Source organism: Spea bombifrons, chromosome 12, assembly GCF_027358695.1.
Source record: "Spea bombifrons isolate aSpeBom1 chromosome 12, aSpeBom1.2.pri, whole genome shotgun sequence".
NCBI classification, from domain to species: domain Eukaryota; kingdom Metazoa; phylum Chordata; class Amphibia; order Anura; family Pelobatidae; genus Spea; species Spea bombifrons.
In genome coordinates this window covers 30,009,196-30,027,948 of record NC_071098.1, presented here as the reverse complement: position 1 = coordinate 30,027,948, position 18,753 = coordinate 30,009,196, and the positions used below count along the sequence as shown (strand labels likewise).

Here is an 18,753-nt window from a genome sequence, read left to right as displayed (position 1 = left end):
TAAAACAGCTAAAAGCAATTAATATTGCCCAATATAAAGTCCACAATAGCCTTCAGAATTAGCAAAACAGACTTGAAGGTCAAATGGAGGTTCTTTATTAAAAGGAGAGTTTGGTGCAAAATTCAAGGTGGTCTTCATCACGGAATCCAGGGAAATGGTAACCTGACCTGATTTCCCAATCATGCCTTCTTGATATATTTTCAGAGCCTAATTTTAGAAATACTTTGTATCTCTAATTAGCACTTCAATTAGTTTATTGGTAAGCTTGGTTATTAGGATTGCATTTGTCAATGTCGTATGCCAGACCCTGTACCATCTATGATGTCATCACATCCTGCTTTTAACAAGCAGAATCTTTCTGCTGAGTGGATCATTCCATTGGTTGGAATGGGAATAAAACCAATTACCGCTTTCTAGACTGCTGGAGAATCCTTTTACAGACAGCACCAAGCTACATTGCAGGTTATTTTATGTCACAGTTGGGGGGCTAACCGACAGTTCAATGCAGATTATCCGTATTCATACTTTTGCCCCAGATCTGCATTTTTAGAGGCTTTTATAACATGCTGTAAAGCCGTCCTGTAACCTGGCAGGCCATCAAGCTCTTACGGCTTGGATGGCCACACCTGTCTGGGGATTCCCGTGGTCCAAAACGCTATGTGAGGAGCTTTAGCCAAAGTTTGTCTGCCATTGAGCAGGATCGGCTCATGCCAGGCAGTTTGCTGAAAACCCTCAAGTGCAAACTACATCCAGAAAATATGTTCCACACTGCCTGCCAAGCAACTCTGCATCTAAGTAAAGACTAACTGCAACCTGTCACTGCAGCTTCCATCTCACTCCCCCCATCACTGGACACTGAAACTTAAATGGCAGCCTTAAAAAAATAGCTGTAACCAACAGCATTTCTACCAAACAGGAGTTTCATAGAGACACTTACACCTTATTACCACACAGATGTATTTAAATGCCCCTGCAATGTAAAGACAGAAACCAGAAGGCCGGGTACAGGAAACGTCACGTTTATTGGTTTATTTAGAATGGATTTAATGTTTCTTGCTTGCTGCTGCAACCTGCAAACAGAGAGCGGGGAATTAGTGACTGTGAAGAACCTCTGAAAGCTGATCACGTGTTCTGCATCGTTGCCTATATACGACAAACTGAAACCTTCAAACACTTGGGCATTACAGAAGCCTCAAGTTCCTTCAGTAATAACGGCAGAAGAGATGCATGAGCCGCAGCCGCGCAGGAAAGATTATGCAGCAAGCAGTGGTGTATCTGCCGCGCCACTTAATACCAGTTTTAAGTCTCTCCTAACCCTTAAGCAGATCTACGTGCTCATCTCAACCGCTAGAACCGCTGCTCGATAGGCTAAACAGTCCAGGTCATTTAATGTTGCAGTTAAGTTTAGACCACATAATAAAATACCATGATTGCCCGGGCTATCCATGCTTTGCCCAAGGAGCAACAAACGTTACTCTGAGGGGTTATTACTACCTACATACATCCCGACAGCCTCTAGTATTCAAACATTTTAGACATTACCTGTCCAGCGATTCTGTCCAAGTCTCTCTGTCCTTGTGGAGTGAGTCTGCGACCTCTGCAAAAGAACATGGCAATATGAAAAATAATGCAGTAGTTGAAGTAGAGAATTCAACACAGATTGTCTACCAATGTACCAAGTCACTAAAATCTTTTGCATCTTCTGGTGGAATTGTCCACAAACCCAAGACAGACTACATTACACTGAACCACAGTAAAAGAGCGGTCAGGTAAGAAAACTCCTTTGGTTTCCATGGAGACTACACCACGTTCGCCCCAGCACTGCTGGGAAAGCAGACAACTGGTTTCACAATATTCCAAAGAGTGAAATTTACTCGCTCTGTTCTGCATCTGCACTCACCCATTGGGGTCTTTCTCCAGCATTTTCAGGCTCTCCAGAGCCTGCAGCACTTTCCTAGCTACACTTTTTGACCCGCTGCTGAAGTGACTTGGCTTAACACCATTACGCTGACGTCCACCATAGATCTTGGTCATGGAACCGACTCCGGCACCACCTCGGAGGTACAAGTGACGTACGGTGGAGGCTGCGAGGACAGTAAAGAGAAAGATTAGGAAACAGTTGGCCAACACCACAACAGGTGGTCAGATGCCTACAAAGAGGTCTAGTCATAAATATACCACACTAGACAGTTGTGGCAGTCTTTACTGGGGGAGAGCAACATAACAGATATGCACATAGCACACCTTTAGCAAGCTTGCCCCTACTCCAAGTCCTCAGTCCTTACCTGCTCTGGTGTAGAACCAGTTTTCATCATATGGGGCCAGTTCCTTGTGTTTTGCCAATTTCACTGTGTCGACCCATTCTGGTACCTTCAGTTTGCCAGATCTAAAAAAAATAAAATAAAAGATCAGTATTTACCGAAACGTTACCAAGAGGCATCAAGCTTTCACGGACACGGCACACGTTACTCACTTCTTGAGGAAGGCAGACAGGGCCCTGACAAACTCCTGCTGGTTAACGTCTTTCACGGTTACGCCAGGCATCTGTAAAGCAAAGAAATTTAATATTTAATAATAATGCTGACCTGTCAATCAAACAGTGACATTAATCTATGCCAGAGTAACCGATCAAATCGGGGATCGATTCATCATTCACTTATCAGTCCTTAGACAGATTCAGCTTTTAACCAATCAGGACCCTGATCGATTATAATAAACCTGCATTCAATCATTTTATTCAATGGCCAAATAGAAATGAATTGGGTGCGGTGCCACCCAAGGGTCCCCGTGGCCCACATGTCTGCTAAATGTAGAGCTGTGGGTAACATTCCAAGGCCCCCCATTGTAACCGCAGCATCCCGCCCCAGATATCACCTCGCTAAATGATGGGGGTCTTAGTTAATTGGCCTCCCAGTTACACAGCAGTAACAGGGCGGACGGTGCACACGAGGAGCCGGCAGCATGGCGCCTGACACCAGCCAGAAACATGCACTAGAAGCGTAACTACCGTAACCGATACAGTAACCCCGTGTATAAAGCACCAGAACATGAGTGAACATGACAGGCTCAAAACGAACGAGAGCATAACGGAGAGAGGAATCAGCACACGGGGCACAACCATAGGAAACGTCGAGGCCTAAGGCCTAGGCCGCTGCAACTACCACATTTCCAAACCCAGCTCGAAACCCCACACCCGGGCCTCACAGAGAAGCGAACACGCTTCCCCCGCTGTACCGCACCATCCCACCCGCTAACCTACGTCCGGAAAGGCCCCGGTTACGAACCCCTCGGGCCCAAACGGGCCTCGCTCACCTTCTCTGTGTGCAGGCGAGAAGGGAAAAGGGACCGACGGGGTCTCCCGCGCGCTGAAGAAGGGGAGCGAGTCACGTCACGCCTATCAGCAGAGGCGGAGGAAATGATTGGATGACGGTGGTTATCCAGTGGGGGGTGTGGTCACTGCGTTCCAGGACTCTCTTCTGTGTGGAGCGCAGAGACTCTGTTTCCTGGTTTCAATGTCCTGAGTCTGAATAATGTAACCCAGCCTGCAGCTTCAGCATAGAGACGCTAAATATTACACTATATATTACACTATATCATGAATTAATTACTTATTGTACATAAAATATTGCCTATTATAGATATAAATAGAAAACACTAGGGTAATGTAGCATAGGATATAATTAATTGTACATGGATTACATAGATATACTCCTAGATTGTAAGCTCTTATGAACAGGGCCCTTCGCACCTTATTCGCAAACTATTTTGCGAGGCATGACTGGTTCATGTCCTGTTTAACTATTGTACAGCGCCGCGGAATATGACGGTGCTATACGTCATTAAATAATAATGGTTCAAGTAAATATTTAAGTTGCTGTTCCCATTTGACCGACTTACAGAGACATAGACTTTGACCACGGATAAAACCCATTCGGCCTCACGCATGGGATAGACATACGACTGAGTGTTTACAGCAGGGGAAACGGGCGACTAGGCGGGGGCCGAATGGGGCCGATCTGCCGGCAGGTTCTATGTTTCCGTGTACGTGAACTTGAATTTTATTTTGAATGGAGTAAGTATTGTAGGTTACGTCTTCACCACTGAACTGCATGCAATATAATTTAGTCCCCGCAGAGGGCAGTACGCAGCTTCCAGTGTTACTAAAAATGATTTTTTTTTATCTATAAACTATACTTTAGATAATTTACAACTGAGTGTAAGCTCTTTGCATCGGTTTTTCTGAAAATAAAACCATACATTTTGCAAAATGCTGGACTTGCAATTGTTTACGTAAACTGCTCCAATCCATTGTGGACAAGACAACTAGGCTAGTAATAAAGATCAGCCATGACGTTCTGAGCACTGACCGGGGAAGGGAATACCACGGATAATCTTGTTATCGCGGCGCCTGTCAGTGGGTCGGATATATTAGGCAGCGAGTGAATATTTTGCCCTCAAAGTTGATGTTAGAAGCAGGGAAAAGGATCTGAGGCCAAATTGTGATGGCGAGACAACTGGGTGAGAACATCTCGAAAACTGCAGCTCTTGTGGGGTTTCCCATGCTTAGCACCCATCAAAAGTGGTCCATGGAAGCAAAAACGGTCAACCGGCGACAGGGTCATGGACAGCCAAGGCTCATTGACGTCAAATCCAACAGACCAGCTTCTGTAGCTCAGATTGCTGAGAAGGTTACTGCTGGTTCGGATAGAAAGGCGTCAGAACACGCAGTGCGTGGCAGTTTGTTGGGTATGGGGCTCCGCACACCAGTCAGGGTGCCCATGCTGACCCCTGTCCACTGCTGAAAGCGCCTACAATGGTCACGTAAGCATAAGAACTGGACCATGGAGCAATGGAAGAAGGTGGCCAGTCTGATGAATCACGTTTTCTTTTACATCACGTAGATGGCCGGGTGCTTTGCTTACCTGGTGAACACGCGGCACTAGGATGCACTATGGGAAGAAGGCAAACCGGCTTTGGGAAATGTTCTGCTGGGAAACCATGGGTCCGGCCATTCATGTGGATGTTACTCTAACACGTACCACCTACCTAAGCATTGTTTGCAGACCCTGTACACCATTTCATGGACACGGTATTCCCTGATGGCATTGGCCTCAGACAGCAGGATAATGCGTCCGGCCATAAAGAAAAATGGGTCAGGAATGGTTTGAGGAACAACAATGAATTTAAGGTGTTAACTTGGCCTCCAAATTTCTCAGATCTCAGTCAGGAGATAAGCCAATTAGTAGTCTCTTTTGGGGTGTCTACCCAACCTTACACAATGTCTTGTTTGGCTCCCATCATCCTCAGCCCGTGTGGTTATAGGAAGCCTGTCATCCCTAGACTACGTGCTGCAGACCGCATATCCATTAGTTAGTGGTTCTGCATTGTTCAGTATGTGGCTCCATTGATTCAGTTATCTGTATTTGTACAGTCAATGGCCTGAGTTGTTTGCCATCTGCCTCTAGATTAGGAGGACGTTCTTGTTCTGTTTCACGGTGCATTGACAAAATAATAATCAATCGGTACCACTGGCCGCTCTCCCTCCGCTCCGGATCGTCAGCTCCGCATTGTAAAGCCAGAGAGTGTCCTCACAGCCTGCTAAGAGACTATCTAGAAGTGCTTTGATTTTAGAGAGGAAGCTTCTAGGAGGCTTCTCCCCATCATCGCAGATTTAAGCACCGCTCATATATTATTATATTTTATTTATATGGCGCCAACAATTTCCACAGAGCTTCTCACAGTCCGTACATTCAAAGGGTCGGACAAACCTCGAACTGACCGACTAAGACAATACATTAGACGATACATTAGGTGAAGACTGTCTGGCCTTACAATATATATATATATATATATTTACATATACAATCCGTTTCACTAACGTCATCGACAGGCCTTCCACTACATACTATGGTCTTGCGGAAGCAGAAGGGTACATCTGAGCGAGGAGGTATTCGGTTATAAAATGGAGCTGCTGAATACGAGGGTGCTATTTAAATAATAATAATAATAAAACACTATATACATATTAGATTGGTTAAATACATTTTTATCTTGCAAACCGTTCACTGTTTTGGCAGAATGTAAATATCCTTCTGGTGGTGGTTCTTCTCATGTGGTTCTTTCACAGGTAACAACGTGAAGGACCATCTGTGTGCCTGCCCTATGATGGTGGGACTATGTTCTTAAAGGTTCTCATTGTGAACATTTCCACTGAAATTAAATATGTATTTAGGATATTGAGGGAACTTCCAGGTTACTGAGCATTTTCTGATCAGAAGAGTAAAAAGGATAAGGAGAATTAATATTTTTTTCTTTTAAAGGATTACCTTTTGGTTTAGTTATAGCTCTACATCACAGCCAGCAACTGTTTTGCTCTGTTTCATTTACATTTATGAAATACATACAAAGTAGTGTTCATTGTGAATAGGGGCTGAAGCGTATGGAGGTGACGCCATGTCAGCTGGGTTGCGGATGAACCTTCGCTCTGTTGCAGCAAACCTTGGGTGATGGCCAGCAGTTCAAGAAGCGTAGAAACACAGATCTAAGGGCAGTGCCAAAGTCTTTCTTCCTCATGGCATAGACGAGAGGATTAGCAAATGAGTTCATATGTGAGAACAGCACAACCAAGAATATAATAGAGTTAGGGACGGTGCAGGATCGACAAAGGAGCCTAAGGCTGTTGATGGCATTGAGTGGGATCCAACACAAGCAGAAGATTCCAACCAAGAGGAGAAGGGTCTGCGTCATATGTGTTTCCCACTTCTTTGCAGACCTAAGGTGGTTTCGGGCCACTCTGAAGATATCGGCATAAATGGCCAGCATGATGAGCAAGGGCAGCAGAGTACAGCCAAAAAACACAAAGTAGACAAGGTATTCTGGGCTGAACACCGCAGTAAGGGTACAACAACCCAGGTGGTCCCCATGAACCTTGCTGGTGTTTGAGACCTCTTTGTGGCTGAAATAAGCCTTGGAAAGATCTCTTGCGCTGCGTGAAAGTAGGAGACCTCTCAAGGACCTCTCTGAGGCAGATAGAGACCTGTTGCCACCTACATATTGCTGAAACTGGTTCCAACCCATCATCGGAGAGAAGCCAATGAGGCAGGAGAGCAGGAAACAAAGTATCACAGCTAAAGCCAGGCGGCGATTGGTCACGCATGCGGAGTAGCTGAAAAACAATATCACAGGGTCAATAAATACAAGGGTAGGTTTCATCTGGAAAGTATCTTGCACTTATATATTACCAGCCATGTTATTGTGAAATGAAACAACTGGTATCTTCCTAACATGCTTCTGGAGTATGATTCAAAACCCCTCTTTATTCACTTACAAACTTCATAAAATTACCAATTCTTCCTAAAAATCAGCTGACCAGTAGTGAAAAGTATACAATATATTACATTTTTATTATTATTTTCAGTATTTCAAATTTCAAATCATATCATTGGTTCATCACCAGATCTAGAAATTCTGGACCAGTCATCCCTACTAAGTCATAATGGGAAAATATTTTGTCCCCTCCCCACAAGGTAAGGAAGACACTATCTTGGAAGCCCAGCAATGAAGAAGACTCAGAGCCTGTACAGAAACCCATGAGAATTCATAGGTATTACCATCGCTCAACTGATCACTCGTACCTAGCAGCTACCTTCTCCTAACTACAAGGTCTCAGGGTTGAAAGATGTCCTTACCAGGACAGGTTAAAGGATCTTAACCTATATAGCCTGGAAAAAAGACGGGACAGGGGGGATATGATAGAAACATTTAAATACTTAAAGGGAATCAACAAAGTAAAGGAAGAAAGTTTATTTAAAAGAAGAAATAAAACCGCAACAAGAGGACACAAGCATAAACTAGAGGGGCAAAGGTTTAATGGTAACATCAGAAAATATTACTTTACGGAAAGGGTAGTGGACGCATGGAATAGCCTCCCAGTGGAAGTGGTAGATGTTAATACAGTAAAGTCATTTAAGCAAGCATGGGATAGGCATAATGCCAAGCTAGATATAGGATAAGGGCAAGTACTAAAGGAGAGTACTCAGAGGTTGGGCAGACTGGATGGGCCTTCTGGCTCTTATCTGCCGTCACTTTCTATGTTTCTATGTTTCTATGTTTCCCACCTGTTTGGGAGTTTAATCTTCAGATGGGCATTGATTGCGATGAGAAGAAGAAGGAGAATGGAGAATTGCGTGGTGACCAAAGGAAAGCAGGTGATGAAAATGCAGGTATAGAAGCAGAGTGTGTATTCCATACTCAGTACGATGGAGAACGGGATGGCAAGTGCTCCGACGCCAATGTCTGCCGCAGCTAAGCTCACAATTAGGAAATTGGTGACTGTCCTCAGCTCCTTGTGTAGGTATACAGTGACACAGACCAAAAGATTCAAGGACACGATACACAGGGCGAGTATAATCTCCAGGAAGACGAAGAGGATGTTATTATCCATATCCTAGAACAAGAATAGAAGAATAAAGAGAGCCGTTCACTATACTCAAGATAGACATGGACAACGTGCCATGAGAGATACCAAAGCAATCCACGAGTCTTAACCCCAAGTAGCTAGGGGACATGATGGACTTCCCAGTTCAGGTATGAAGTCTCCATTCATGAAGTTTGTATTCCTCCCACAGAATGACAAATTATGTTAAGGTCATGCTCAATACAACATGATCACCAGGGGTTTCTACTCTTGTCCCCAAAGGCTGTGGATCTGCCACAGTTTTAAGATTTTTATAATATTACAATTAGTTGAGTTTATTAAGTGATATGGTTAAATCTGGATAGCATGTTATGTTTGCCGTCCCAGAGGTTGACTTGGAGGCATCTGCAATGTTTTTTCATTTAGAAGAAAAGGATACTTACTTTGGATAAATCAAGCAAAATACTGTAAATACACAAATACCCTCTCTCGGCCATTGGACTCTATGGAAAATATCTGCAGATGCAATGCCATAAAATTCTGTATGACATTTAACATTAGAAACAAAACCATTTTAATCCCATTCACTATTTATTATTATTATTATATCTCCATATTCCAACAAGTAAGATAAACAGGATATTTATTTTTATACTCACCGATTAGAATAAACAGTAACTCATTTGCGTGTGCCTTGAAAAACCACTTTTCTAACGTTCTTTACAATAGCCATCTTTCGTTTCTCTTACCTTCTTTCAGTTTCCGAGTCTTCCCTCCGTGCCCCTTCTTCTTTCGTCGAGATTGAAGTTGACGAACCTCTTATCTTTATAGCCTCAGAAAACACACTCACCTGGATTACTGAGCCTTCTGTCCAAAGATATTGTATTTCAGCGGACATATGACTGCTATTATTTCCCACGTATATATCACCGGTTCTCAACAGTTAACTCTCATTATCTAAGGCTTGCGGGAGAGAAGGGAGAGGGGATGTACATAACGGGATTTAACAGGAGAGGTGTTTATTTCAAGGTCCCCGACAGGTAGGCATCACATAATGTGGAGACCAGAAAATGACATCATATTTCATTTTTTTTAACTAGGTTAGGTCATCCCAAAGTAGGTGTCTGGGAGTCTAGTATACAGATTAGTAGGCATCCGGTACATAACCAAGTGCATGCCATACCTACAGGATCCATGGTCAGACCTGGTCCGATGGTACAGATCCAGGTGGCACGTAGGCATGGCAAACCAATTGAAAGGACAGGGGTACAGGCAAGCATGAAACAAAAACAAAGATACAAAAGAAACCTACAGGCAGCTCTAGGACCTGCCTCTAATGTGGAACTTGTGAAGCTTTATTATATAAAATATATATAAATAAAATCAAATTAAAAAAATAAAATAAATATAAAAATAAATAATAAAAATAATAATAAAAAAACCACATAAAAATGTAAGATGTTATATACTAATATTTTCCCATTTATGTTCTGGCTTTTATATTATATTTTTTATTATATTATTTTATTATATTATAAAATATATATAAATAAAATCAAATTAAAAAAATAAAATAAATATAAAAATAAATAATAAAAAAAAATAATAAAAAAAAACACATAAAAATGTAAGATGTTATATACTAATATTTTCCCATTTATGTTCTCTATAATTCTGTAGCCCGAAACAATTTCCTATGTACAGTCAACAGGCTTCTTGTATCAGGTGAGTCTCAGAGATCATTCGGACTTTGTGTACAATATGAAGAAGAAAAGATTATTACGACTGGAGCAATACTTTTAAAACAAGATCATTTTTAGATTAGATTAACTACCTAAGGAAAAATAAAATTTGATATATATTTTTTTTTTCTGCAGCTACTTGATCATATTCCGAACCCTGACGCTCTTCCTGTCTATACCCCGGTGAGAAGACTAATTCCTTATGCTACGCGGTTAACATAATAATTCAAAAACACTGTATATTAATCACAAATGAGCTAATTTCTACAAAATATATGCATCTTACTTTGTTACTCTGAGGCTTTTAACCATCTCGTGATTGGAGGTAGTCATTGTAGAGCAGGAGAACATACTCAACGACGAGGTCTTTTCACAGCTTTACACAACCTTGTAATACGCTACAATCTGGTACCTCTTGTTTTCGAAGACTTCCCCACGTTTAGATCCCATTAAAACTTCATTCTCGATCTCCCAAACCTAATGTTCCTTCGATGCAAGGGACCGTATCTATAAAATGAAGACAACCTGGGAGGGGATGCTCTTCCTGCACTTTGTCTTCAACTCTATTCTAGAATTAAAATGTAATTGTGTTTAAATTCAGCATCAACCTCCTTACCCTGTGAACGGCTTCATCAATCCTGGGGCACTGCCCAGCGCTACTCAAGTAAGTAAAAATTGTAATATTATTATTTTGAGAATTAATAATTAAAAAGTGATTTGAATCACAGAGTAGATGAGTAGATTTTTAAATAGTATCTTTTTTAATTCGCAGTTGACGTAACATTAATTAACTTTATTTTTATCTCTCTTTTTTGGTTTTATTAAGCCCCAGCTGGGTGATTAAGACCGAGCCATTCTATTGTTTCCCATGGGCAGCATGATAAAAAGTCAGTGTGTAAGTGATAACTTTGCGAGAACTCATACAAATGGCAAATATCCAATATATTACGGGGTCAAAAGCGAAATCTACAACTGCTTTGAGGAAACACCTTGATGTTTCTGAAAACTTTTTAAATCTGATTTTTGTATTAAAGTCGGTTCTCATTCCTTATATATCTGATTTGAATTTCGGTTTTTGGTTAAAATAAAAAATGCAACACATGAGAAAAAAACAAAGAAAAAATAGTTTAAAAAAAAAAATGAAAAAGTGCCAGTTTTTGGAAGTCAGTTTCTACTCATGGAATGCGATATTTAATATGAATTAAGAAAAATGTACAGGAAAAACCGCCCATATGTTGTGTATTAAAAAAGAGTTTTCGAAATAAGATATTTTTAATATGTTTAATCATTTTAAATATGTTGCTTTCTTGCACCAATTCTAGAACGAGTTAACATGTCTTGCTGATTCTTGTCCGGTAAAACTGATTGCGTCTGCTGGTTCTTGGTTAACAGGTCCCTTTGTCTATGGAAAGAAAAAGAAAGCTTCTGAATAAAATAAAAAAGGGTATCTAAATCAAAATAAAATCTTGTAAAATTCCAGATAAATTTTAATGTCTTTTCCATATGACTTGGGGGGTTGTTTATTTTTTTTCTTAACTCTACACACCCCCACCCAAGAGTTAAGGTAATGTCCATTATATAGATATTTATTTCTTAGGGTGTTTTTTTTTTTACTTTTGTAACATTTAATAACTAGCAAAACAAAGTAATTAATGATAACCAAACACATCTTACACTCCAGAAAGATGGTCTATTTAAAAAAAACGGTTCAACAGAATGGCGGCCCCTTTGGCGACTTTTCCACATACTCCAGGTAACACAAGAGATGCTGCGTCTGCGAGAAGGCCGACTCCATTCATTACTATATCTATCATTCCCGTCTCAGCTTTCTTTTTTTCCAGATCCTCAATCTGCAGGTCCAACATGCCCGCCTTGTTCTTGAAACCTTGACTCATCCAAATATCCTTTTCCTAGACACGTAAGAGCAAAGACAGAGATTAAAGGCGCCAACAAAGTCAGCGAAGAAATAACCGGTAGGCTGATAAAATGTTACAAAGTATTGTCCCATGGTTAGAGAATACGTATGGCTGGATATGTATAAGGTCAACGGGGCCGCATTTATTTAACTGGCTCAGGCACAGCTCCACTTACTATAACTCAGCCTCGACCCTTGCTCAGCTTTTGAAGGAACTTGGTGGGGATAACCTGGGATATCATAAAAGCCCCGTTTAGCCCCAGCCATCTTCCCAGTGAAACTCATTGAGTTCAGGGTTCCATAAAACATAATAATTATGGTTAAGAGTTTTCATTCACTTGAACGTCTTGTTTCTTTTAGTATTGAGTGTCCTTGTTTCAATATACCTTCTGTTTCTGGTCAATCACCCACTCAAATTCTCTCTTCATTTCTGATCTCTCATTCTCCAGTTTTTTCATCAGCATCTGGAGTTGAGCCTCAAGATTCTTCTTTTGCTCCCCTTGTATTTGTTGTAAACGCTCTCTTTCCTCAGTTTCCAACTGCAGTTTGTACGCGAGAGCCTCATTCCTCATCTTTTCCACTGGAGAGAAAAAAAGACAAACACTCAAGACTGTTGTCACAAACCTTTTGAGGACCTTATGAACACTTGTTCCTCTCTATCACCCCCCTGTGCATTTACCTGCAGGGGTAGAGAGGGGGTATTCTATTACACATCTTGGAGACTCAAAGCCTTATGTTTTTGACCAGGTTCTCCAAGTCTCCACCAAGTGCTTAAACTGATGGGGAACGAGAGCATGTAGACATCTAACCCTCTGGAACTTAGGAGAAGTGACACCTACATTTGAGGTGGAATTCATCGGGTTCCAGTTGACTTACACCTATATCATGTTAACCCGAGTATTATCTATCGGGTTTTGAAATCCAGCTTTACCCCTTGAGTATCTGCTATTGACTCATCAGCTGAATCACTTACTTTCTAATCTCACTTACATTCTCTTTCCTTGTCAATTTTAGACAAACAGCTGTCCGTACTCAGGATAGATTTTTCAATGCTGTCCATGTTCTTCAGAAATTCTTCTAGGACCTCTTTGGCCTGCATTTTGGAAAACAAAGAACATCTTCGATTCTTTGAAGGAGTCCTTACTCCCTCTTAGCGCTCCCTAAAAGAACCTGGGGAGACCTCCAAAAAGGGCTATGAAATGTTGGAGATACACGACGACCTTCAGGGCTCTATGGCAGGCCTTAAGTTTAAGGGTGCGGGGGAGGTATCAGCAGGGACAATAAAGGTCCCTTTAAGCGTTTGTATGGATTTTAAAAGGGATTCATCTCCACTCTCACATGCATAAATGTATGTTTCTTATCTTGGGATTTGGAAGTTCTAACCAAGCTGTGTGGATTGTAACCTTCTCACCACTGTGCCACCACATTAATGGTGTCGAACCAAGGCCATAAAGTGCAGCGGAGTCTCTGTGAATTTAATGTCTTACCGTAACGACTCTATGAGAAGCAATACAACTATGTCAGGACCGGCTGATCCAGGGTGTTAGGATTTGGTGGCAAACAATACAGTGTATGGCCAGTGTACACACCTTTACTCCTTTTGCGGGGATGTTCTCATAGCTGTTCAGTATTCTCTGCTTCTCAGCAACAAACTCTTTATGTCCCCCAGGCTTAGAGAAGTCGCCATTCTTTATTTTTTGCTCTAGACTAGCATCGAGTTCCTGAATAATATCTTTGCACTTTTTGATGGAAGCTTCTTCATTGGTACTACGGAATTCATTAAATTTCTGATTTAGGTCAATCTGTTAAGAAAAAAAAAACAAAAAAAACCCACAACTTATAGAGAGGGTCAAGTAAAGTCACAAAAGCACCGTCATCATCAGTCTTTTTCCTAGAAAAACCTTTTTATTGAACAAATACTTGTTATTGTTTACATGCTGTAGATTTGCACAGACATATATACCTTCTATGTAAACATATATGGCTCCTGCTCAATGAGTACTATCCTGTCCAGTCCCGAGAAAAGTTTACAGCTTTTTTCACAGCAACTTTTTTCTTAAAAGGGCTAGTTTACAATAATAATGTGTAAGAATTCTTACCTTGTTGATATACCATTTTGGCGAAAGCAGGCCCAAACACAAGAGGACATAGTGGACAACCTCTCTGGAGCTTAAAGTTTAACTCACCATGAGCTTTGTCTGATATTCTCGCTTATCATCCTTGAAAGACCTCTTTAGGAAGGCTTCCACAGCCATGTTTTCACAATCACTGTGAAGCTTCAAGAAGTCTTCTTGCTCCATGGGAAACACAATATCTCCCTGGCTCATTTTATCCATGTAGATGGACAGACCTTCCTTAGTAGCTGCTGTATTTTCGACTGTTGCCAGAGACAGAACTGCATTCTCCATGCAGGGAATGGAGCCATTCTTTATGGATTCCACGTAAGAGGTGGCAAGAGACCCCAGCACTAGGACATAAAAGACAGGCAAAAGGGTAGAGTTACCCTAGAGTTACCCAACTGCTATAAAGTGCACATCGGCAGACACTTTATGAGGTCACTCACTCCTTCCTGTAACACTATGTCCTCCTTGCAAGCGTTTGACTTTGCTCGTCTCGTAGACAAATTCACAAAATTGCTTGGCTTTGTGTAGAAAGCTGGGAGATAGCTGAGACTCGGTCAACTCCTCCAGACGCTGCAGGTCTGTTTCATACGCGGGTCTCTCGAACGCAAAACACTTGTGCGCGTGGAAATAATGGAGGATGCATTCCCGGGGACGATTGTATTGTGCTTTACTTTTTGAACATCCTGAAAAGTGAATATATATAAAAATATTGATACAGAGATTAATAACTAATTTCTGCTATGAACATCCAGGTAAATTATTCGTAACGTGAAGAGATCACGTGAAATTCCAGACATTTGCATAGTAGTCAATCAACATAAATTATCCCCGAGCATCAGTACCTTGTTTGAGTCTCAGGGCATTGTGAAGATACTCATCTTCCGTGATTACTTTGTTGTCCATTTCCAGCTTCAAAAAGAAGTCCCGGACGCACCATATGAAATTAGGGAAGAACTTCTTAAAATCTGCGGATTCGTCTTCCTCTTCCTCTTCATTTGTTGCTGACAAATCATTTGTTGATTTTACCTTTATCAGCTCTGTGAGTTCCGTCACATAACTAGGAGAGGTTAAGGAACAGCGAAGAACACGGCTGACAGATAGACATCAATAGAAACAAAGTTTGAGGACCAGTTCCAACGATTCCCACTGAATTTATTAGAAAATATTAAAAAATGCTTTCAAATTCCTAAAGAATTGAGTTTTCTCTAAAGTACAACACGTAGTGTAGTTGCGTGACAAATATCAGTGCCTTCCATGGGTGACTTTAGATATTTCCCATGGTTGGGGGCAAATATATTATTGGGCGACTGCACACACAGCTACAAGATACAAGAATAAAATGAAATTCTGCTCCTCCATCTCCATATGAAGGGTTTTCTTATGCTGAGGAATTGGATCCGTGGTTTTATCAGATACTTTAGCTACAATTCCAAAGACGAATATTCTTGATGTTCTACACAATAAATCCGGAGTCGTCCCGGAGTTACATTATATAAAGTCAAGTGTGGAAGTGGATTCCCAATGGACAGAAATAATAACGTAGCATTCTAACCCGTTACTCTAAAGTAATTGATGAATGGACAAAGTGAAAGATACTGTAGCTTATCCAGACTGTCTTGATCAATCGTAGTAACACTGTTATACACTAGGGTGCTGCTTAACAGAATGGCAAGAGAGAAGATCCAGGCATCATTATTACTGTCCCCCTAAAACGAAAGGAGATTTTGTAACACAAGCAATGTTATTAGGTGATCATATGTATCGATCCGACAAGAGACGGGTCCCGTTTGCAGAATGGTGAGCTATCCGGACGAGTAGTTGTAGGAGGAATAGTGGGATAGCAGCGGGAAAGTTCAAATAGCAAAAACAGGTCACAGTCCAAGGTCAAGGCAGGCAGCAAACAGGCAAAGTTCAAAAAGCAATCCGAAGTCAATCCAGGCGGCGATCAGAGAGTAGTCAGGAACAAAGCAGGAGTCAGAAAACCAGTATATCAGACATATAGCACACTGAGACAGTGATAACGTATGTACCACACAAGGGCTCAGATTAGAGTGAGCAGGGGGTTTAAATTTGGTGCCAAACAGCTGCAACAAATAATCAGCCAATTAGCTAAATAGCGAGAGGACCCGCCCCCTAGCATGACGCATGCTGTTGCGGGGTATGGGATTCCGCCATGACAGTGTGCACGTGTGCGCACTTCCAGCCCACCGGGGACAAGCGAAGAACCCCTCCAGGACCCCCGCCCCAGACCCCCGGCAGGAGAGACCGACGCCATGACGGCCAAGGGCGGAAAAGAGGGTGATCCCCGGCGGAGAGCAGCGCTGGAGGACGCGATGGAGGACGCCCCCACCCGAGGGAGCGGGACGCGGGACGGACGCGCGGCAGCAGCGGAGCCCCCTGGACAGACTCGCCTGTAATAAAATAATTATCCTTATAGGCAATGACGATTACCCGTTACTGAAGGGCGAGGGCCATGGTTTGAATACTCAAAGTGAGCAAATGAGTACCTAGATAAGATGATATCAAGGAGGATCCTTTGTTCACATATATTGGTCTTTGAAGGATCTTTAAAGTCATGTAGGGTGAGACAGAGCCTCACAAAATGAGACACGGGAACTTGATCTTTAAATTTAGAACCTGAAAGCTACTGGAAGCCATTGAAGTGGCGCCATATACATAGAGTTCTGAGAAAGAAAAGTCAATGGCATTTAGGTAATGGTGGAACAGCATGGACAACCCATTAGTAAAAATTAAACTTTACTTACCTTTTCCACATCCCCCAATCCCTCTGTATCCAGCAGCACAAGGGTATGGTTGGGTTTTGTTGGGTGAAGAATACACCACATCCAGATCCCTTTAGTCTTGGACTGAACTGTCGCTCCGAGAGCAAATCCTATAAAGAGTGTTTTAGAAACAAAATAACCGTGTAATGGGAGAAAACCTGCTCGGAAACGAAATGAATTGATTCACAGACCAAAGACACCAACCGCGCGCATGGGTGGGGAAAAGAGGCTTATTATCCAAGAGATGGGCTTCAGAAGGGTTCTCACCCTGTGCGTGGCTCTAGGGGAATAATATCGAGAACTTACATTTCATTAATGTAAATATTTGTATTGAAAACATACCCCCCCCAAACAAGAATAAGAATAATAATGAAAACTTCTAAAAAGGAACGAAAACTCCAGAAATATCTGTTTAATTATCTATATTGAATATCCTTGTTTAGGGTATTACATTCTTACCACTACATTTTCCAGCCAATTTATTCATTAGATAGGATTTTCCGGTTCTGTATCTTCCAACAATCGCCACGACGACAACAGGCTGCGAGATGGAATTAAGAATCTGTATAGCTTCGTCATTGATGACTAGAGTGTCTTCATCCTGGTTCTTTATCAGGCACACTGGATCTGGCATGTGGACTTCACCCATGGTGGACCTAGGAGTTGAGGGAACGGGCTTTGTCAGATTGTGTTGGCGTGGCTTAGAAGTTACTGTATGTGAAATAAGCACTTTCCATGATATGGACCTTCCATGACATAAGACATACATATGACAAGACTCAGGAACAGGTCTCCATGAGGGGCTACTAGGCAAGCTTCCATCTGGTAGCTGTCTGATCCAAACTCACAGCAACCCAGAACAAGTTGGACACAATTTAGCAACACAAGCTCAGCCTATAAGAAGTCAAAGTGACAGTGAACTGGTCAAACTTTCCATAAACTATGCAGACTAGCCCAACTCAACAGGACTCGACAAAACCAAAAAGTACTTGATGACCGGTTGACTGAGACGAAAGGAGAGCTGTAAAGAGAAGCAGCGATAACTCGCCGAAGGAAACAGAATCTTTACATAAAAGGAACAAAGGGTTGGGTGGGTTAGAGCTTGCGGCAAGATGGTGGCTTGCAGAAGCTGGAGATGTTACGGGAAATGCTAGAAGGGGAGATTGTGGTTAGGCTGTACCGGCGACTAGATGTGATGTTTCTGGAGTGGTTAAAAGTTCTAATAATTTATATTTAGGATAAGCTATTGGCTGGTTTAAAAGGAGTATACATGGAGCAGCGTGCTATATTATTAATTTCAGCAGAACAAGTAGAGAACACAATAGAAATGCAGATATAGAGAGAAGGAATGGTTTATATAAATAAATTATACCCCCAAAAGGCTATCGTGACTGTTTCTCTATCCAAGGTCCCCTCCCTCCCGTCCTCCTCTCCCCTCTGCGTTCTCCCTCCTTTCTTCGTCTTGTATTTACCGTTTAAGCAGCTTCTTAATGCTTGATTTTTATGGGAGCTCTTTCGGGTAGATGTGTTGCCTTTCTGTGTTTCTGCCGATTCCTCCCAGTCCTGCGGTCCTCTCAGGATGATAAACAGGTTTGTCCTCTCAGAATGAAAGTGAAACTTCTCGCACTTTCACTTTTCTTTTGCACCTAGTACTCTGCTCGCTATCAAAGGTGTTTACTTAAAGCTGCTGTCCCACTTAGAACATTAATTTCACTCTGTAGCACGTTAACCCCTTAAGGACAATGGGCGCTCCCTAAACCCATTGAAAACAATG

At 41.9% G+C, this 18,753-nt stretch overlaps 3 protein-coding genes across 3 annotated transcripts; all 3 read right to left on the bottom strand.

The window, feature by feature from the left end:
• Positions 1–1,003: 1,003 nt before the first annotated feature.
• Positions 1,004–3,392, bottom strand: RPS19 (ribosomal protein S19). The gene is made up of 6 exons (XM_053451371.1): positions 3,313–3,392; positions 2,474–2,544; positions 2,286–2,386; positions 1,901–2,084; positions 1,543–1,597; positions 1,004–1,070 (listed from the first exon to the last, which is right to left on the bottom strand). The coding sequence occupies exons 2-6, from the start codon at positions 2,542–2,544 to the stop codon at positions 1,044–1,046; spliced, it is 438 nt and encodes a 145-aa protein (XP_053307346.1). The 5' UTR covers positions 3,313–3,392; the 3' UTR covers positions 1,004–1,043.
• Positions 3,393–6,210: 2,818 nt separating this feature from the next.
• LOC128470460 (adenosine receptor A1-like) lies at positions 6,211–8,621 on the bottom strand. The gene is made up of 2 exons (XM_053452353.1): positions 8,118–8,621; positions 6,211–7,165 (listed from the first exon to the last, which is right to left on the bottom strand). Exons 1-2 carry the CDS (start codon positions 8,441–8,443, stop codon positions 6,457–6,459), a joined length of 1,035 nt encoding a protein of 344 aa, XP_053308328.1. The 5' UTR covers positions 8,444–8,621; the 3' UTR covers positions 6,211–6,456.
• A 2,691-nt stretch (positions 8,622–11,312) lies between these two features.
• LOC128469875 (guanylate-binding protein 1-like) lies at positions 11,313–18,575 on the bottom strand. The gene is made up of 12 exons (XM_053451665.1): positions 18,452–18,575; positions 17,439–17,635; positions 16,962–17,089; positions 15,793–15,902; positions 15,039–15,253; positions 14,637–14,879; positions 14,260–14,540; positions 13,663–13,875; positions 13,064–13,166; positions 12,460–12,653; positions 11,833–12,068; positions 11,313–11,560 (listed from the first exon to the last, which is right to left on the bottom strand). Exons 2-11 carry the CDS (start codon positions 17,626–17,628, stop codon positions 11,853–11,855), a joined length of 1,893 nt encoding a protein of 630 aa, XP_053307640.1. The 5' UTR covers positions 17,629–17,635; positions 18,452–18,575; the 3' UTR covers positions 11,313–11,560; positions 11,833–11,852.
• Between the last annotated feature and the right edge of the window lie 178 nt (positions 18,576–18,753).